The sequence below is a fragment of the Myodes glareolus genome, chromosome 20 (genome assembly GCF_982192425.1).
Source record: "Myodes glareolus chromosome 20, mMyoGla1.1, whole genome shotgun sequence".
Lineage (NCBI taxonomy): Eukaryota > Metazoa > Chordata > Mammalia > Rodentia > Cricetidae > Myodes > Myodes glareolus.
This window is the reverse complement of record NC_142045.1, coordinates 29563647-29585958: the sequence shown is the minus strand read 5'-3', so window position 1 is coordinate 29585958 and position 22312 is coordinate 29563647. Positions and strand designations below refer to the sequence as shown.

The window sequence follows — 22312 nt, the reverse complement described above, 5'->3', positions numbered from 1 at the left end:
TACATATTAGATTAGCATTTCCCTGCAAAAATCATGTGTTCATAACTACATACTAGATTAGCATTTACCTATCAAATCATAATGTGTTCATAACTGCATACTAGATTAGCATTTACCTACCAAATCATAATATGTTCATAACTACATACTAGATTAGCATTTACCTACCAAATCATAATGTATTCATAACTGCATACTAGATTAGCATTTACCTATAAAGTCATAATGTCTTGAAGCCAATCCTTCATTTTGTGCTATTTGTGCATTTTGAAACCTTCCTGTAGCCATCTCTTTCCTCACCTTCGCATCAGCTCCATGTAGACGCGAAGGCAAGTGTGCAGAATGGAGTTGTTATCCAAACAGTTCCAGAGAACATTTCCATTTGTAGTTTTAAAAGCTGATTGGCTCTCAGATAGCTTTTGAGGGACAAAAAAAAATTTTCCCAACAATATTTTCAAAGTCATGTATATACGTATGCATCTACCGGCTACAAATGAGCCTGGGTAAGAAAAAATATAATTTATTCCTAATATCATTTTCGCTTCACTTTGTGCTGATTCCAGCTGGGAGGATTATTATCAGTTAGAAACACATAAGCACCCAGTGAGCAGAACAGCAGCTAACTACCACTCAGGACATACAGGAGATGAAAGACTGTGCTCGCATAGCGCTAAACAGACACAAGAACATAGCTGGAAATTTTCTGAGGTCGCTCACTGTAATTGAGGATGTTGACTGTGCTAATGATGGGAGGCGGGTGGTAGTGATTGACAGCAGTAGAGATATAGCAGGAGAGGAGGTAATCATACTGGAGGAGGGAATTGTGTTGTGTTGGAGGTGATAGGAGAGGTAGTGGTGGTAGGGATGATGGGGTGGCTACGGTAGTGTCAATGGTGATAGAAATAGTGGCCGTGACGGTCGTGGTAGTGATTATAGTGGTGGCCGTAATAATGATGGTGGTGATAGTGGTGGTGGTATTGGTTATATGGTGGAGATGATGGTAGTGCTGGGTGTGACTGTGGTGCTCATGGTGGTGGTGATGGTGTTGGCAGCGGTGGTGATGGTAGTGGTGAAGATTGCTTCGGTGGTGGTGGCTATCGTAGCTATGGTGGTACTAGTGATGATGGTGGTGCTGATGGTGGTGGCAAAGACAATGAGAGTCGTGATGATGACAGAGATGATGATGGTGGGGGAGATGGTGGTAGGGCTTCTAGTGGTGTTGTTAATCAAGGGACACTAATGCTGATGCTGCTGGTGATGACGGTGTTGCTCACAGTCTTTTTGGGAAATGTGAACTTTATGCCGTAATTGTCACTTGAAAAATCATCACTTGAGAAAACCAGTTTGAGTTGTATAAAAATATCACTTTTAGTGTCAAGCTCTATATACAGACCAGTAAATTGGAAATAGATACAGACACATTTAAAGCCACCAACTTCATGCTTTAATGTCAAGCAGCATTTATAAATATTCCTGGCAGGAACATGCATCTGTGGTTTGGGGGATATTATCATTTGAGACGTCAGACAATAAACCAGTGAACAAATGCATACAAGGAAAAGTAGTTATAATTTTTATCCTTCACATATATACCAATACTTTGGATTATGATTTTCTTGCAAAGAGTTTTAAGAATCTGACTTTATCTAAGGGCATTTAGTGTTGGCCTTGGTGGCCTAAATAGCCTAATTCTCAATCATACAGAGACTAAGTACAGTGGGCTCACAAGTTCAAGGCCTGCCTTGGCTATAGAGTGAGGTGACTACCAATCAGAGCGACTTGATAAAAAGGTGTCTCAAGATTTAAAAAACAAAAATCATGGAAGAGCACTTGCCTAGCATGCCCAAGGTCATAGAAAGAAAGGGAGAGATAGAGAAAGGAAGGGAGTGGGAATAGGGGGGAAGTTACCCACTAGGGTGCTGCGCTCCCATGTAAAGCTGGCACCTGAAGCAGGATCATGGATTTCAGGACAGCCTGGGCAACATAGCAAGATCCTGTGTTAGCAATTTAAACAGAGAGACAAAACGTGTTATTTTAAATATTTTAATCTGATCAGCTCTACCTAAGGGTGTTGTCACACAGATTGTTTTGTTCTCTGAGTTTGACACCTGATCTTTGTGTCCTTACTTGCATGACAAGACCTCCAAAGAGCACTTTATGTTAGCTGATTGGTGACTCATTTCTGGGCTGTGAGTCCATTTAGCTCCAAGCCCATGTGATCAATGAGCCTCCCAAGCGCCTTATAAACTTGTTAGGGTTATTCCAGAGCATCAGCTCCTTGTCCTCATCTTCCTTCCACAAATGACAACCCCACACCCACAGGATCATAAAATGAGCATTTATGAAAGAATAGACTTTTGAAAACCTCTTCTGAGGGGGAGCTATTTTTGAGCTATAGATCAAACACGCTTGGATGGAATCCAAGCCAGAAGAGCCTTTTTGCATGATTTTTTATGACTCTAAAGAGACATCTGCCTGATTCAGAGTCAAGCCACTACCTCAGCTACCTGCGTGTATGGATCATTTAAAGGATGCTTTCAGCATGGAATTATAGATTTAATATTCTTTAGCCCTGACTGAATAATCTGAACTTAATCAGATTGTTCAAATATTTCAGCTCCTGAATTTGGCTTTCATTCTTCTAGAACCCTAGCCATACAAAATTAATAGGAGTTTGCTTCTCAGTTCAGGTCAATGATGGCTTACACATGCCCCGAAAAGATATTTGGCAAATAGTTTCCACCTTCCTGGTCTATGGGTTAATTCTTCATTGAACTAGTGTCTAATGGTATGGTATAGCGACTCTAACAATGTAGCAGGCAGTACTAAAGAAGTAGGAGAAAGCAAACAGGATTGATGTGCTGTTACTTGGCAAGAGACAATGGCTGGAAGGTTCTGAAGTGAACCCTGGTTTCCATAGCTCCAATCCCAGCGATTCCTGGGCTGCTAATGCTGTTATTTTCCTAACCAATAGACCCAAATACCCCAGAATAATGTCCAATACAGCTACCTATTCAATGTCCCTTAGTGATGCCATTACCGCTAATAGTGAATATGGTCATACTTTGTGTTCTCCGAGAGCCAGCCATGGTTTCTATGCACTGTCTCATTGAATCCCCCAGGAATATGATTGGTAGGTAGTTCCACTTACAAACATGGAAACTGGGCAGGGAAGGTGGCAAAAGCTCCTGGCAGTCAAGCCTGTTGCTCTGAGTTCTTGCCCTGGGATCCCGCAGTGAAAGGGGAGAATCAGCTCCTGGAAGCTGTTCTTTGACCTCCCTCAACCCACCCCCCCCCCGAGATGCACACAAAGACGCAACTGCACAATAACAGAATTTTACAGCTAAATTTAATGAGTGAGGAAACTAAAGTTTGCAGGTATTGAGTGCCCGAGAACATTCAGAAGCATCAGAGTCCAGTGCTGACCGCTGGAGGTCGCTTTGCACGGTTTGCATACTTTGTTTTAGCTTGGGGAACTCATAAATAGATATCCTGACCTTTGCCCCCAACTGAAGTAACAGCTGTAGGAGAAAAGACCTTTGGAAGTGGCCATGATTGGGTCAGGGTCCTTATACAGGGTCCTAGAGAAGATGCTGGAACCTTCCATCAGGTGAGGCTAATGTGAAAACATATGGATGATAAGGAAGTGGGACTCGTCAGACCCCTTCTCAGTTTGCATCTTGGTCTTAAGCTTCCAACTCCAGAACTGGGAGCAACAACTTTCCATCAAAGGTGCTTTGTTACGGTCACCTGCATGGACCAGGTCACACGTGATAAGGGAGAATGTGATAAAGGAGAATAAGGGCAGATTCCTCTAGAACCATGATGGGGCTGCAGCTTGGTGACCACAGTCACACTTGACAATAGTTTAAGTCCCTAATAGTGCAAATGTAATATACGAGCACACTGCACATCACAGCTAAGTCTGGCCCAGCCTGTGTGCTCAGAACACTCACGCTAGCCCACCTTCGAGAAAAGTCATTGAACACACACAAAGCCTACGTTATCATAAAGTATTTGGTACAGCATATAACTTAATGAATACTCTTTTAAAAGTTCAAAACTAGGGTCCTACGGGGTTCCACCATTATAGTGCATGCAGTTAGTGTATGCTAAGGTCATTCCTATGTGGATACATAATGGCTTCACACTACCGTAAAGTCAGAAAATTTAAATTGTAAGTTAAATCACTGTGAATGGCACCATCGGTTATTAAAAGACAGAATTAGATAATGAAGAACCAGTCATTTGGCATCTGCTTGTCTTTGGTTTACCCAAGTCTGTGAAAGACTGATTTTTGCATAAAGGCTTTGCGACTTGGGCAGATTGGATTTGACCAGCTCCACCTGATGTCTGTGGAAAGCGAGCAGCTGAGGACACGCCCAGGGAACGAGTAAATTGCCTTCAATTCTACCATAGCTCTTCTTTCTTGAAGCAACAAAACAAAGTTGTTGACAGGTCAAGAGAAGAAAGAGCTTGGGGAGATTGCCCAGTGGACAGGAACATTTGCTTTGCAAGCATGAGAACTTACGTTAGAAGCCCCAGCACTGCTATAAAGGTCGGACATGGCTACACGCACACCTGCAACCCTAGTGCTGTGGCTGGTACACAAGAGGCTCGTCAACCTTGCTGGCCACCACCCTAGGTTCAGTGAGAGATTGTCTCAAGGGAGCGAGGCAGTGGTAGAACATGTCATCCCTCTTGACCTCTGTACTCACACAGATAGGTAATACACAGTCATATGTAAGCCCAACACACAAATGCACACACACACACACATGCACAACACACACACACACACACACACACACACACACTGAATCACTCTCTACCTTAATTTCTGAGGTAGAGTCTCTTACTGAACCTGGAGCTCACTGATTCAGCTGGGCAGATTAGCCAATGAGTTTCAAGGATCTGCCTCTGCCTCCCCAGCTCTGGGATTGCAGAAGCGTGTGGCCACGCTGATCCTATTTGTACCGAAGTCCTGAGGATTCCCTCAGGTCCTCCTGTCTCCACAGCAAGAACTCTACCAACCGCTGTCTCCCTAGCCCCAAAATAAAAATTTTAAAAAGTTTTTTTTTTAATTAGAAAGCTTTGTTAGGAGGATTTATTATAAATCATGTTTCCATTTACATGTGGTTATCATCAAAGAAATGAAAGGGAGAAAATAAAAATGCAGCGATGATGTATTTGTATGAAGACAGTAATTTACAAAGTTTTATGTGAGCACATAACCAATTGTAGACATATTTCACAACTAGTTATAAAAAGAAAAGCTCATGATAGCTGATTTTCAATACCGTATAGTTTAAGAACGCTCAGTGCAAGGACAGAATGGAGGCCAAGCATGGGATGGAAAGGGGAAGAGATTCCTTATCTTAGTTTAGTGTTGGAGAATGAGAAGCGTGTAGGCCACATTTTGAATGAACGCTGATTGTAAAGGCCATACCATGAGTTCTGCATCAAGAGAGAACTTGTGATTCGGCCTCTTATATGATCACTAGGAGTGTACACTTTTTTTTTTTTTAACTTCACAAGAAAGTATTTCTCTCCACTAGGTATAAGTTCATGAGAGCAACAGGGGCCGGAGGAGAGGTAACTCAGCTGTTAGAGCACTTGTTGCTCCTGCCGAGGACCAGAGCTCAGTTCCTAACACTCAGGCAGCTCAGAACGGCCCCTGACTCCAGCGCCGGGGAATCCAGTGCCCTCTTTTGGCATCGGCGGTCGCTGGAAGCCTGTGTAAATACATGTGCACAGACACACATGCTCATCAATAAAATAAAAACAAATCTTCAAAACGTGAACAACAGACAGATTCAGCTGTTGAACTTTAATGCCCCCTGTCTCTAACTGGTATCAAAAAGAGTGAGAAATTACCCATCAATATTTGAAAAAAATGAAAGTGTTATATCAGAATCAAAGAGTTCAATAATTGGATCGAATTTCTTGGCTTTCATTTTTACACTGGTTTGTGTTCGTTTTTTGCTTTTCTGCAATGATCTCTCGCTCTGCCCTGCTTCCAGCAGCGTCTGGGAGCTATCCTCCACTTGGTGTGTAGAGGGCGCTGTTGTAAAGAAAATGTCCTGATTAAAGTACCTGATAAGAATCTAGGCCAGGTTCCTGCTGCCTTTGTTGCCATGGAGACCACACTCCAGTGAAGGGCGATGGATTCCGTGGGCCCGATTTGGAAATGTGTAACAGCAGACGCTTTTACTGCCTTTGTTTCAATCTTTGCCCTTGCAAAGCAACTCAGGCCGGAAGCCGCGCCGAGGAAGTCCATGTTTGTCTGCCCGGTTTTGTGTCCTCTGTACACCTCTGTCTTCCGAGGGGAGTGCGCTGGCAAGAGTCAATGCGGAGGACGTGAATTCATAGCTGCGAAAAGAAATGCGCTTTCCTCCAGCCAAAGAAACAATTCAAATTCTTTTAAAGAAACAAAATGTTTTATTAGATGCTTGCTTAGTCTGTTACTACATGCGGTAGCTACTCGGGCTTGTCAATTGTTTCATCACCCGAAATGTCTGAGTCACGCATGCCAGCACTTCTGTTGGTTAAAAAAAAATAAATAAATAAACAAATTTTGCTGAAGATTGGCAGTTAAGAGCCTGCGTTTGAATTCTAACTGACCTGTATTCCATTGATCTCCTATTCCATCCTAGGCTGCCTTCTTCATCTACAGATTGGGGTTCTAACCACTACAGAGTAATTGAGGGTTCCCATCACTGTGATAAACACATGCAGTAATCATCCTGTAAGGAAGGAGGTTGATTTGGGTTCACAGTCTGGGAGGGTTCAGTGCACAGGTGATTGCTTTTGGGTATTTGACGAGGCTGTGTCGGTCATGGTAGAACGGAGCAAAGCTCAGCAAAGGGCAGCAAAGCTGTGACCAGGAAACCAAAGAGAAGAGGGGAGGAGCTGAGGATGCACTGTGCCCTCTGACCTAAGGACCAGGTGGGTGGTGTTCACTAGCAGCTGTACTAGCTCCCAATAACACCATGCTGGGGAAGTTGTACTGTCTGGCTTTATGTCAACTTGACAGAAGCTATTGCCATCGTAGAAAAGGGAACCTTAAAGAAGAAATGCCTCCAAAAACAGGACTGCAGGGATAAAAAAATCTATAGGCCATTTTCTTATTTGGTGATTGATGTCAGAAGGCACGGTCAGTTGTGGGTGGGGCCATCCCTAGGCTGGTTGGTCCTGGGTTTCATAGGAAAGCATGATGAGCAAGCCATGGGAACAAGCCAATGAGCAGCACCCCTCTACAGCCTCTGCATCATCTCCTGTCTCCTGGTTCCTGCCCTGTGTGAGCTCCTGACCTCGCTGCTTTTGATGATGAACTGTTATATGGCACTGTGAGAGAAATAAGCCCTTTCCTCCCCAAGTTGTTTTTCGTTGCGGTATTTTCATCCCAACAATAGTGACCCCGACTAGGTCGGAGGCGATTTCAGCGCAGGGTATAGCAGCTGTCTAGCAATGGCCAGTCTGTCTCCTTCACTGTGTGGAGGACTGAAGGTGGAGCTGGAGCTCAGGGCAGGGCCCTTGCCTACCGTGCATGGGACTCTGGGTAAGCACTTTCCCAAACAGCAGCAAGGGCAAGGGCTCTTGATGCTACAGCGCACACAAAACCCTTCAACTTTTCTATCTCCATCATTTGATTATTGGGTACAAGATATTAGCAGTAATGCAGAAACTGATAAGAAAAGTTAATTAACTCCTCCAAGTTTCTTATAACAATTAAGTTCAGAACCTTAATTTGCTTTCTGTTGCTATAGTGAAACATTGACTGAAGCCAATCTGGAGAGGGAAGGACTTGTTTAATCTTCTGACTCCTAGCTCCCTTCCATCCCCAAGAAACAGAGGCAGGGACTCAAGGGCAGAGCTGAGGCAGAGGCTATAGAAGGATGCTTTATTACTAGCTTAGCCCCTGGTTGCTCAGCCTGCTTTCTTATACACCCCGGGACCCCCCTTCCAGGGGTGTGCAAGCCCTCCCACATCGATTGTCAATCATGAAAATGCAACACAAAGTTACCTACCATCAGACAGGCCAGTCTGATAGAGGTGTTTCCTTGGTTGAGGCTCCTCTTCCCAGATGACTCACTTGGGTCAAGTAATGAAAACCAACCCGGAAAACAGATTTCCTGACCCCTGCTCAGGGGCTCGTGTCTGCACGCTCTAGTGACTTTTGTCAGTACATGCAACAGTTCTAAGCACCTGTGGGTTTTGAGGTGTTCTAGCTTCAGTACCGTCCTAAACACCATCCAAGAGAGACTCACACGATGAGTGGGGCCTTTCTTAGGTGTTACATTTTCCATAGGATAACCAAAGTACTCTGTAAGATCCAAATATTAATGGTTAGGACGTAAGCAGTGTGCTAGAAACAGATAACTTCCTTTATGTCTCTATGTGATGGACATAGAATTTTGTTTCTAACACGGGCATTGCAACTGGGATACTTTCTCCGAAGAATACAAATCTATGGTCCCCACAAATCTACGAGTTAGTGACAGATACCCAGACCCCTGAGCTTCTGAATTGAGACAATGATTGGTCCAACTCTCATTGTGGTCCCCGAGGAGTGCAGACTTGTAAATGATTCTCTGCAGGTTCGAGCAGTGGAAGCCGAAGGGAAGTCAGAAACATGGACCACCTTCTGTCTTTGTGTCTGGAACATCCCTTTTGCACCAATCATGTGGCTCAAATCTAAAGCATGTTTTTTATCAAAAGAGTAATCCTAAAAAGCCAGCTTGGTGGAGGCAGAGACAAGTGAATCTCTAAGAGATGGAGGCCAGCCTGGTCTACATAGTGAGACCCTATATCAACATATAAAAAAAGACAATTCTAACAGAATCTTTGTTCCTATAGCAATATAAGGTACATTCACTTGTTACATTCTGCTAAAATCTACTTAGAAAAGAAGTCTGTGGGTGTGGTATTGAGGAATATATAACCATGTTGGGTTCTGATTTAAAAATTATTCATTTGTAGTAGGTTTATATTTGGTTAATCCTTATTTTAAAGATAAAGACAATACTTTTGGCTCAGAAAAGTAACTAAAGTTCATCAACGATTTGTTTCCTATTAATGGTCTTAGGAAATCAAATCCTTCAAATGATTGAGGTGATAAATGAGACACAAAAGAGTTTCAGAGCTGAGTGGCAGAGCCAGGTTCAGTCCTCACCCAGGTGATCAGCAGTGCTGTGCTCTTGGGGAATGTGCCAGAGCAAGCCTGGATGTAGCACCAAAGAGGGCACCACCAAGATACCCTATTCTGCCCAGACTGGATGTGAATTCTTTATAAACAAGTTCATTTCAGGACAACTGAGAGAAGGCAGAGCAATCCAGACACAGTGCCTCAGCCCTTTGGCAAAAATCACTAGAAAATCGTGTGGGTATCTTTTGGTGACTTATCGATTCACAAGCACAAACACTGTGTTGCGAGTTGTAATGATTTTGAGTTCATAGATCTGTAGGCTGAAAAAGGACAGAGAGAAGATGAGGACACACATTTCTGAGGCTATCGAATAAGTGGTCAATAAGCATTTATTGAATGATGATAGCAGCTCCAGAACAAGGGTGTAACCCTTTGGATTGGGGGGGATGAGGAAGGTATGGCATGAACCTTCAACCGGGCCTTGGTCCATAGAAGGGCCTTAGACCAAGTCTATATGAATGTGGACTCAAAATAGGGGTATTTTTATGGAAAAGAAAGCATACAAGTAGGAAAGAATAAGCCCCTTTTCAGAGAATAGAATCAGCTGATACACATCCACTTTAGAGCATAAACTGTCCATCCACCCATCCATCCAACCATCTAACAACGTTTATCACTCAACAGATACTGGGTCACACCTGGAGACACTGGTAAGTGGAGCTAGAGACAGATGCGAGGACATCTGGAATGCCAGCTTCAAAACACAGACTTTCAGTTGATGATAAACCATCGATGGTTTCTGAGCTACAGAAAGAATTTGAAATTTTACTATGGAAATGGCTTATGGACAAAATTAAACAGGATGGACTGCAGAGAAAGGGGCAGGGAATTGGACTTATACAAGGACCTTCTGCCAAGGTCCCTGGAGGAGGCCCCTGGGTCAGGGCAGACAGGATGATGGCGCCCTAGGGAGATGGGCTGGGGATGCCTGGGATTTGCAGATGTTGTAGGGAATCAACACACAGCTAGAGAAAGAACGGGGAAGCATCCCAGCTCTTGGAGAGCTGGTGTGGGTAAGAGGATGCTGCTGTAAAACAGGAAGGCGTGGACAGGAGTTATTCAGTCTGGGTATGTCTCCTTCCTCAAGACCTCTCTTACATCTACCCCATCTTGATAGATCCTTCTGACCACAACTGAGCAGAGATTTTGGGGGCAGATGAGGCCCATATTCCTGGTCCCTGGCATCATGAAACACGTTCTTTATCCTTAAACATAACTTATATTTTAAAACTGCTAACCAAGCTGAGTTTTGAGTACAATTAAGTTTTAAAGTGATCAACACTTCATAGATATAAGATCAGATTTCACGCAAATATTGTTTAACATTTCTCTACTTTCTTTAACTCCTTAATGCCAGGATGCTCAGAAACACCTCAAGGGAAATCCCCACCCTGCATTTTCCCAGAGAAAAAGGGCTATAACCTCCCTCTGTTGCTCTTCTCTGATGGATGAACTACATTACAGTGCTCTAAATGCATCAGTTTTTCCCCCCAATCCACTTTTCTTTTAATCTAAATCTTTTTTTGTTCTCAGCTGTTTTATCATGGCATCTCACAAGGAACGCCTTTGTTTTTTAATTTCATCTATGGAGCTTGCTGCTATTTTCCAATGAGATGCTGCGAGCAGGGGAGGCAAAACGATGCTCAGCAGAAAACCCCCAGCGTGTCAGACAGTTCAACACTTTCATTGATTCCACTCACTGAAGCTTGGGCGGTAAAGGAGTACATATTACTTGACACTGGAATGACTTTTTCCTGTGTCTTTTCTGCTGCGCGATGACAGATAATTTCTTTAGCAATCGCCGTGTTCTTTTCATATTCTTGGAATCCTGGTGTTGGAAGGAACATCAAAAAGTTCGTCATGTTTCATCTCCCGCTTGCCAACAGGATCATGCTTAAACCGTCCAAGATGGATCACTCGCTGTCTGTTGTGCTCTCTGAGGTTCAGACTTGGAGGAGGGTCAGGCCGGATGCTGGGAGCACACTTAGACCGCGCCATAGTCCCGCTGTTTAGCTACCCGCCTCGCAAAAACCTGCAGACACGGTTGAGCGTGGTTGAGTAGTCACCTGATATCCTGTAATGAAAAATGGTAGAATACGCAGAAAAGAAGGAGTATTTCCTTCAGAAAACAACATTTTTGATCTCGAAGAAATTTTGTGTATGTGCTTATGAGTGCACATTTACGTGTGTGGGCGCATGTTTGTTGAGACCTGAGAGTACCCTTCCGTTCTGTTTCTTCTTGAGCGCCGCCATCATGTTCTCAGGCTCATCGATTAGGCTCTCCATGTTTCTGTTTCCCCGACACTGGGCTTATGAATTCTACTACACCTGCCTTCTTAAAACAAAAATGAACAAACAGAAACCATGGGTTCTGGAGAGTAAACTTGGGCCCTTGTGCTTGTACATCAAGTATGAACTAAATATCCCTAGGCCCAACTAGAAATTTAAAAAAAATATAGTATTTGACTCAGAACTTGACACATTGTAGGTCCATCATTAAAGTTTCAGAAAATAAACTGGTCCATAAATATTGCTATTGAAACATGGCTGCCAAGGGAGTCAGTGGCTAATAATTCTCCCCTGCCCATTTCTTGAGTTCTATGCTTTAGTTGATTTGTGTTGTTTGGGGACTGCATCTCACTGTGTAGCCCAGGCTGGTCTCAAACTCACAATCTTCTTGCCTTATCCTCCCAAGTGCTGGCTCTGTAGGTGTGTCCAGACATGTCTGGCTGCTGAGCCCTGTGACCTGTGACTGTTCACACATGTCCCAAGAGGGGTGTGGGAATACTGCATGCACACTGCTCTGGGAGAAACAGTTCCAGAGTCAAGTTCAGGGATCTCAGTCCCCACCCTCCTTTGAACTTGGGTACACTTTAACACACTAAGACTATTTGGAATTCAGAACAAAGGACTCTGTTAACACTGAATAAACTGGTTGTGACATTTGGACACAGGACCTCCAGTGGCACACGTTCTATCCACCACCTACCTTTTAAGGACACACTGCACGTTGGGGCTAGCGTTCAGTTTTACTTGAGGGAGAGCCCATGCGTAGCTCATTTTTGTATGTTTGTGCCATGAGCTAGCTTACATCTACCATGCATTCACTAAAAACTTATGCATCTTGAAGAGCTATGCCTTGTGCATGCGTGACTAGATGACATCAACACCCAGAGAGGAAGCTGGGATGCCGAGATGAGCAAGGACACATTCTCCCTTCCGAAGGTTTCTTTATAAAGAAAGTAGATATTCGGTCTTTCTCATACCATGCTTGTGATGAAATCCTTGGGCCTGCCCTCCTCTTAAATGACCCAAGCCCTTGAGTTTTAGATGGCAGACAAAGTACTTATGGCCCTGGATACATCTGATTCCTACTTAATGTTGATCATCAAACCAATGGAGAAATCTCCTCTGGAAATTTTCAGCCAAGCCATTATTTGGAAATGAGACATCTTGAGAGACCCTCGGTAGCTCACAGGCCATTGCTCGTGGCGCTGCCGAGAATGCCCTCGCTCCCAACTCGCAGCTCTGAGTCCCACACTTGTGAGTCGTGACACAGTAGCATTGCTAAAGACTGACCAAGACACAAAGCCCCAGAGGCAGCCGTGGCTAGCCGGCAGGTGAGAGAGATGCTGACAGTAACCACAGGGGTTGAGCATCTCGCCTGCCACACATGTTTTTCTTTGACGCCCAAGTCTCCAGAGGAAAATGCCACCCAAAAGGCTGATTTGCACAGCTCTTTCCTGGTGAGTTTTTTTGTCAACTGGATACACCCAATAAGAGGGATCCTCTGTTGAAGAACTGCCTTTATCAGCTTGGGCTGTGGGCATGACAATGTGGCATTTTTTGGATTGATATTTGACACACTAGGACCAAGCCCACTGTGGGTAGTGCCATTCTTAGGTGGACTTGGGCTATAAGAGAGGTGGCTAACATGAGCCTGGGAGCAAGCGTGTGCCCAGTGTTCCTCTGCGGTCTCTTTCAGTTCCTTCCAGGTTCTTGCCTCCCTTGATGATGAACTATAACCTGCAAGCCAAATAAAGCCTCTCTGCCTCCTTTGATTTTGGGCAGTGATTTTCAGCTACAGGGAAGGGGAGCAGAGTCGCCTTGTGACTCGCCCACATAGTGAGAGGAACCTGGGAACGCATCGGATTGAGCAGCGTCCCAGCATCAACACAACCCATGTTATGAACAAATCACTGTCGAAGCATCTTCAAGCTTGCAAATGAGTCATCCCAACTGCAATTCACTGCGAGTGACATTTACCTTAAAGTTCTCCTTTGGGAATAAACTGCATGAGGTCCTTTTATTTGTTTTTCAGACAGAATGTCACTGTGGTATTCAGACTGGGCTTGAAGTCCAACTGGTGGTTCCCCCCCCCTCAGCCTCCTCCGTGTTTAGATGATAGAAACATACAACCACGCCTAGTTTAAAGTTTTCTTCACCCGAAAACGAGAAGGTGGGAGGGAGTGGTCATGATGGCTCCAGGCTATAATCCCAGCACTAGGGAGGCTGAGGCAGGAGGATGGACAGTTCAAAGCTAGCTCTACGTTTGTAGTGGGGCTCTGTGTCAAACAAACAAGAGAGAGACACAACTCAGTGGCTGAGTGTCAGTCTAATGTGTACAAATTCTGGGCTTGGTCCCCACTATTGAAAAATAATTTGGGGTAGAGTGCTGAGAGAAAGACTCTCTCAGAGTCTTTAGTTTCTTTAGTGTCTGTATCTAAACTTCACCAGAACTTCCTTCTTTCCAATTCTTCCTCTTATAAGGCTTTCAGTTTTATCTCAACTAGAGATAGACTGGGTCTACAAGTTATTCTAATATACCATTTTTTCTTAGATTATTGTGAGAACATAATGCCATCAGTTACGAACAAAAGCATATCTGCTGTTAAAGCCATGCATTGGCTCTCGTTGCTGTTGAAACTCACATTCAGAATCTGGGGGGGGGGGGCGGGTCCCTGCTCTGAGTAGCTGAATCCCTGGTGTTATGGAAACAAAGAGCTCTTGCCTCATAGCCTGTTGGTGTACGCAGTCATAAATGTGACAGTTACTGGGGCTGGCCGCCTTCTCTGCCTTCCTGCAGACCTGAGACTAACACACTAACGCGTTCCTTACTGATAACAGATGCCCGAGCCGAGCCTTTGAAATCCCCCTGTTGATTCCATTAGAGGAAAATGGCTTTATGCAGTGGTCTTGGGGGGTGGGAGCTGTGATTGCTGCTGTGTGGACCCCTGGCTGAGTACCATGCTTTTCTCTTGTAGGTGATGTGCCTTCAGGACTTTTTTGGTGACGATGACATTTTTATTGCATGTGGACCAGAGAAGTTCCGTTACCAGGATGATTTCTTGCTAGATGAAAGTGGTAAGGAAAAAAAAAAAGTTCAAAACCCGGGGAAATTTGAGGCAGCTTTCCAAAATGAACTGCACCAGGCCAAGATTATGTCAACTCCAAAGCCACCAAATCAGTTTCAGATCCTCTCCTGCCTTGTCTTTCCTATATCTTGAATTTCTTTGATTTTTTTAAAATATAGAAAACAGATGAAATGATAATTGAAAAGGTTAATCCATTTGGAAGAATACATTCCTAATGGCTAATTTATAGCCGCTTAATAACCAAACTGATGCCTTTCAGAGAACCACGGTGTGGATTTCGATACTTTTAATTATTTATTTGCCTAAAGAAAATTTATGGCGGATGGATTTGCAATCATAAAATTACCAAGTGTGCTCCCAGACTCAGCTTTCATGTGGCTTCCTCTAATTCCTGAGAAAATGGTTTGGCACTGAGTCCCTGAAGTACATTGGAATTTATATGTCATTAACATCTGTGAAGTGTCAACATGGTAGCTTCCTTCCCTTAATGAACTAAATGTGACCCTTGGTGATTAATAAAGGGGGGGGGTTACTGATAAATGGAGAAATGGAAGGAAAAGGTTATGATTTTCAGAATGATTTCCTTTTGTGGGAAGTCACCGCAGAATCTTACAGTGTCACTGGTAAAACAATCACCAAGGACACCCTGCCGGGGCAATTTCACTTCTGATTTAACTAGGGAACTATGACATCCTTACTGACACTTCGAATTCTGTCTAGTTGGAGAAATTTTGGGAAGTCATAAGTGAATTCGTGGCTACATTGACAGAATGGGAGGACGGTCCTGAAGTGCATAAGGTCATGGTCAGTGCTGGCCCGGCCTGGCTGCGCCCGAAAACTTCATTTCATGCTCATCTCGGACCACTTATGTGCGCTGCCGTGATGGGCCACAGGTAGACGTCTTCTCAATGACAGATGCCACACACAGTGGAGTCTCGTGACTATACGGCGCTCAGGCACAGCACAGACTGCCATTCTTCCTTATTAACCAGTTTATATGATGTTTCCCCATAGGCCACCCGAACATGCAGGTCGCAACACGTACCCTGATCGTTAACCAGCACAGACATGTCCATAGATAGCGTCAATGATACGCACCTAAACATTCACTAATCCATGACTTTGGGAAAGCGAGCAAGGAGAACTGCCCACCATCATGAAAACTTCACGCAGAGCTGGCATGGATGTGCCAAGGACAAGATTTATTTCCCTGCAAGGTCCTACCTGGAGGATTACTTTGGCATCTCTTTCCCTCCAAATAAGTTTTCTCTAAATATATGCCATCTTCCTAATGGATACACATGTCCTCTTGGGGCAAGGATTTATGGAAAAGTCTCATTCACAAGATGCGCTCAGGGAGGAGGGTGCCCCCACCTTGTTTAAGAACAAAGCAGCTTTGCCATTTTGTGGAACAAGCAAATGTTTCCAGCCAGGGCACCGAGCTGACAGCACGGGTTTTGAGAAAAATAAATGGCCTTGACTTTCAATTTAAAGGAAATCGTTGCTTTTGATAGGAGGGTCTGGGACACCAGATGTGTTCTGCAGGGAAAGCCCACTTGCTGCTTTCAGAGTGAGAGCAGCCTGGCCGCCTGGGCGGGAGTACAGCTTACTTCCAATCAGCAGAGCTGGCCGCTCGTGTGCAAGGCCTCCCTACCCTATATCTAGTCATAGGCTGACTTCAGGCCGTGACTCCCACCTGGCCCGTCTTGGGAAGCCGCACAGCTGACTGGTCCACTGCTACTGCTGTGGTAAGATAGGCTGTCAGCCCGGGAGCTTCAACCACCCACCACCATTGGCAGGCAGACTTTCTGTGAAGTATACCAGAAAACTGCAGGGGGAACGAAATCTTACCAATTTTCCTCATTATCAAAATGCATATGAAGGTGTAGCTTAGTGAGAGGGTGCTTCCCTTGCTCCCTCCCCAGCCTTGCTAGAGAGAAGACAAGCGGGGGCTGGAGAGATGGCTCCTCTGTTAAAGGCACTGGATGCTTTAGCAAAGAACCTGGGTTGGACTCCAGGCAGCCACAGGGTGGCTCAGGACCGCCTGTAACTTTAGTTCTGAGAAACCCAATACCTTTTTCTGTCCTCCGGGGGGCACCAGGGACATGCGTGGTGTATAGACATACATGTAGACAAAGCACGCATGTACATAAGATAAAATAAAAGTGAAAGTATTTTAAAAGAAGACAAAACTGTATGTACACACACACGTACACATACACACACGTACACATACACACAGGTACACACATACATGTACACACATACACACACGTCCACACACACACAACACACACACTAGTCATCTTTTGACACTTAGCCCTTTGAGAGAGCTCTACAAACCATTTTGTTGCGCTCCTCACTTCCTTTCTCCCGATAAATGTGTCCTACCCAATTCTCTGTGTGAAATACATTTACTGTGAAACTTGTCCTCCCCCATTCTAGAAGAAACACGTGGACACAGGAGGGGGGAAGGAGAGTCGACTAAAGAAAAAAAAAATCTAAATTGAGATTTTACTTCCTTGGATGAACTTACCCAGTCTAAATTTACACGTTGACAACTACAATTTTCCTGATGCTTGAACAGCGTGTTCTGGGCTAATGTATTAAAATGTGAGTCTTTTTATAAATGCTCTGAGTGTGATTTAACCCAGCTCCTCTCTTCTTACTAAGCTGTATCTGAACGCTGATGCTGTATATGTGAAGTTCCAGTAAACTTCCTTAAAGGTGTGTGGTGACATCTGCAGAATTAATATTTTTCCTAGTGCAGAGGCACACTTGATTTAAAGGCATCAGGAAGTGGCCTTGTGTATCAATGCAAAGCTTTTATCTTATCTTTAGAAATGAACCCAGTCACTAGTGTGCCTGAAATTAGGAAGGATGCATACCCCGCCCCCAGAATCACTAGCAATCTCCCAAAGATATTGCCCCCGGGCTTTCCAATGGATACTTCTGGAGCAGATATATATTTTCCAGGGCCACATGGGAGCAGGATCAGCATCAGAAATGAGCGACCATTAATACTCCTTCCCATCTTCACGTGCTACACGGGGAGCCTTCCTTGTTCTGATTCAGAATGTAACCATTTTAGCAGGGTATCATCCATCAAGAGAGTTTCGGCACCTTCCAATGGCAGCCAGAGTGCTATATAGAGAGGCCAGCAGAGGCTGGCAGAACCGTCCCTTGTGGCACCTGCTGTCTGATGTAGAATGAGGAACCAGAGTGAAGGAATATGCCAAGCTGGAGACAGGAAGTTCAACACGGTGTGGCTTAGACCCCAATGACAAACCAGTGAGCGTGGCACTTACTGCCACTCAGAAGTGACAGGGTTTGCTTGCCCACATCAACTCCTTGGTGAGGAGCCTGGTCTAGATGTCACCTTTTTGTCTAGTCCCTCATCCTCCAAGCCTATGTCCCCACCCTTCATGGCTTCTTCTGCCTCATAATCATTCTATAGTCTTGTCACAGGTGCGTCACCACTAATTGTCCAGCCAACAACTTACTTGAAAGTTTAAATCTCTCTTACTTTTCTGAGATCTTGAAACTTAGGCCAGGAAATAATTTTTTGAAGCTTATGTTCTTTTTGCCTCTTGTAGTTCATTAGTTTCTTAAGGCTGCTGTACAAATGACCACAAACTAGACAGCTAGGGCAACAGGAACTACTAGAAAAGATCTTGAATATTATCACAAAAGGATGGAAATGCCTTTATTAATTCTTTACAAATTTCATATAAGCACTCAATGTATTTTAACAAATATTTACAAATTCCTCACCTTCCTGGATTTTCCCACTCATATCTCCCAACTTCACATTTTCTTTTTTTTTTTAAGATAAAAGTGAAAAATGTTTGAGGTGGAGGATAAGCTAATTACCCTGACTTGATCACTCTACATTGTGTATTGAAGCATCACATATCCTAGAAATATGTTCAATATTATGTACCAACTATAAACATTGCAAATACCGGGGTGAGGGGAAAGCCCAGAGACTTACTGTGCTGCAGCGTTTGAGGCAGAATGTTTAAAATGAAGTTATGGGTAGAGAATTGTAGAAGGAGCAGCGGGTTGCATTCTCCCGGCTAGCTTACCCCCAAAATAATTACACGAAAACTGTATTCTTTTAAACACTGCTTGGCCCATTATATCTAGCCTCTTATTGGCGAACTCTTACATATTGATTCAACCAATTTCTAATAATCTGTGTATCACCACAAGGTCATAGCTTACCGGGAAAGATTCAGCATGTCTGACCTGGCAGCTTCATGGCGGGCAGCTCTCTTGACCCTGCTTTCTTCCTCCCAGAATTCAGTTCTGTCTTCCCCGCCTACCTATGTTCTGACCTATCAGACCAGGCAGTTTTCTTTATTAATTAACCAATGAAAGCAACAGATAGATAGAAGACTCCCGTACATCAGAGAATTGTCTGGAGCACAAGCAGACTCGGTCCCTCCCTCTTCCACAATGGCTGCTAGCTGCAGGGCAGTCTTGCTTTCCTTGCCTTGTGGGGAGCATCCCTCCAAGCTGCCCCCTCCATCCCCACAACTCAGTATGTTTATCCCATTTCCCTTCCTAGAAAGTCACCAGTTGTTAGATAAAGATCTCTCTTCATCTGACATGGCCTCCTCTTATCTCTAGAACATCTTCAAAGACCTTTATTTCCAAATGACTTCATGTTCACAGGTATCAGAAGTTGGGGCTTAAACAGGGCTTCCAGGGGGACAACTATCTCTGCACATGGTGAAAGCCATCCAGATTTTAGTTGAACCAAATTTATTTCCTCTAATTTTTAAAATTACCGGAAGGGCACTGAGTGTTTATGTGTGTACCCTGTTCATGCAGTGCCCACAAAGGTCAGAAGAGGGCACCAGATCCCCTAGACCTGTGGTTACAGATGGTTGTGAGCCACCATGTGGGGGCTGGGGATTGAACCCAGGTCCTCTGCATTAACAACAAGTGCTCTTAGCCACTGAGCCATCTTGCCAGCTCCCTGAGTTTCTCTTGATCCACTGTCCTTGGCTTTGTGCAATGATATCAATAGTCTAGTCGCAGAGTTGCTAATGGCAGAGCTGTCAATGGTCTGCCCTTCATTTGATGGGCTAAACAAATGCTCTCAGGGGATTTCACACCACCGTGTTGAAGGTCCCCTCGAAACCTTTCGTCTAGGCTGTGAATGAGTGCTTTCACAGGTACAGGGGCCTGTGTGTCTCCTTGACTGAACTCACAGTTCAAGAGATACTGATGTAGATCTGATAGCCAATGATCTCTACTGAAAGCCCATTAGCTCCCTGTAGATAGGGGCTTGTCCACTGGTCGTCACAGGGTTCTGCTTTGGGGTCTGTGTGCCTTAGCAGAGCTAGAAATGTTCATCTGACCACACCATGGTGAGTGGTTGAAGTCCTCTGGGAGGGAGGCCGATGCCATAATCTGCAAGAAGTCAATCCTATCTAAGAAAGTAAAATTGAATGGCTATATACAAGAGTCTGTTCTGTATGATTCGAATGGAAAGAAAAATCAGGAAAAGCCAGCTCCTAGGCAGACTGCTCTTGTCGGCCAGGAACAGGTCAGTTCATCGGCCATGTGTAAAAATTGCTTTTCCTTACCTGCAGGCTTAATGTCAGATGTGTGATTTGGTCCATTCCCTGTGTGTACTGAGGGTCTATATTTCAAGTCTTCTTGTTAAAGTAAGGGAGATGAAACAAAGCTATATTTATATTTTTGTGTACACATGTACATATAAATCTGTATATGCGTAAACAGCACAGAACTAAAGAATAGAATAAATAGTTAAGCTTTGGTAGCTGTGTGGTGTTCTACTTTTTTTTTAAGTATGTAGGCATTTTGTTTGCCTATTTATCTGTGTACCACACACATGCAGTACCTGTGGGGGCCAGAAGAGGGCATCAGATCCTCTGGAACTGCAGTTACAGATGCTTGTGAGCAGTCGTGTGGGTGGTGGGAATTGAACCCAGGTCCTCTGCAAGAGCAGTCGGTGCTCTTAACTGCTGAGCCATCTCTCCAGTTCTATTATATTTCTCTTGAGATAAGGTCTCACTATTTCGGTCAGACTAGCCATGCTTCACTATAAATCTCCAGCTGGCCTTCCACTTGAGATCCTTCTACCTCAGCCTCCAGAGTGCTGTGAGTACACGTGCCTGTCGCCACGGGAGGCACAGACTTGAAACTTGTCAGATTATGGAAGCTGAAGACGTCTCTTAGAACGCTGAGGTGTGACGCGTGCACGCACACACGCACAGCATCCTACCAGCAGGACGGGGGGGTCTAGCTTTCCCAGGCACAACCATCTGGGAGACAGTGTTCTTCCTGGGTATGAACATCTTTCCAGAAGGGACATTCCCTCAGCTTCAGGTGGGAAGACTACCAGGGTGCTGGGAACCCAATGCCTAGTTGGTACGTATTCCTGTAACTGCTCCATCCTGGATCTGGTGATGACTGGAAGCCACAGTTAGCGAAAACACTGAGGAAAAATGAAGATTAGGTAAAGACCAGGCCTCCCTGTAAAGTGGTTTGAAACTGCTGCTTTCAAAATTCACTATGTCATTCATTCATTCATTCATTCATTCATTCAAACTCTTCCACTCATAAATGCACTATGCAGCAGGAAGTGTGCCAGGAAAAACAACTTTAGGTAGCGAGCCATCTATATGATGCCTCGCATTAACCTTGAACGTTGCTCACATGTAAAGGTACCAGAGGCTTTTCGGCATTGAACTATGACCCAGAGTATTAAAGATTTCTGCTGCTTCTCGTGGGTTTTTTACCTTTGGGAGAGTTATAATGTTAAAATGATTACTGGCTCCCAGCAGACCAATAGCTCTCCGTAGCTTTAATTGGGTTATGAAGCTGGTTCGCAGCAAGTCTTGTGGGCAGATTTCTCCCAGATGTACGATTCGACTGTTTCAGAAGTTATTTCTAGGAATGAATAGGCCGACAAAAATTGTCTTCCGAGAGGAGCATGTCGAATGTGGCATGCTTATTCTTCATTTTCCATTGCGTTCGCTTTGGTTTAAAGAGCTCAGCCTGATGTTTAAAGTGGAGATTGGGCCCTGGGTCTGAGGTCTGAATAAAGGGCACGAAAGCCGGTGGACTCTGCCTTTTGTTAATTAAATTTTATTTGATTTGTTTGTTGTTTTGATTTTAGGATTTTGGATTGCTTTTCTTGTCTTGCTTTATATATTTATGTGTTTGTTTTACATTGAGATGAAGAAAGAGAGAGAAGGAGAAAGCAAACATGAAGTTGGGTGGGTGGAGGGGTGAGGCAGGAGCTGGAAGGCGATGGGGGAGGGGCAGAAGTGGGATTAAAATTATAAAAAAACTGTTTCTATAAAAATCTAAAAGGAAACAGCAAGGAAGTGCTGAAGACTTTCTTGGCCATAAACACCCTTACTGTGAGCAGAAAAGGAAGCCTTCTTGGAGCTCAGTGGTGTACAGATTTGATTGACTGCTATGCCTTGGAGCTAAATAGGGGGAGTCCTGTGCATTGGAGACAGAGGCTAAGCCAAGCACAGGCTAGTCCACTTGTTGCCATGAGAACAATTTCTACACCGGAGATGCAGGCACTAGGCAACACGTGCCATCACTGCTTACTAAAAGCCACTGTCTCTTTTGTCTTTTGGGGGTTCTTCCGGGACTTCAGCAGAGAGAGTCCAGCCTTCCTCCTAATGTGTCTTCGACATTCAGTGTCTTCCAGCTTTGGCTTTGTTTTCCCAAG

At 44.3% G+C, this 22312-nt stretch overlaps 1 protein-coding gene across 5 annotated transcripts in view; it reads left to right on the top strand.

Moving 5' to 3' along the window:
• The window catches only part of Dclk1 (doublecortin like kinase 1), a 299545-nt gene that overhangs the window by 125210 nt on the left and 152023 nt on the right, over positions 1 to 22312 (top strand). For all 5 annotated transcript variants that reach the window (XM_048424463.3, XM_048424462.3, XM_048424465.3 and 2 more), the window contains exon 4: positions 14473 to 14572. In XM_048424463.3, coding sequence (XP_048280420.1) covers positions 14473 to 14572 — 100 coding nt within the window. The remainder of the gene's footprint in view (positions 1 to 14472; positions 14573 to 22312) is intronic.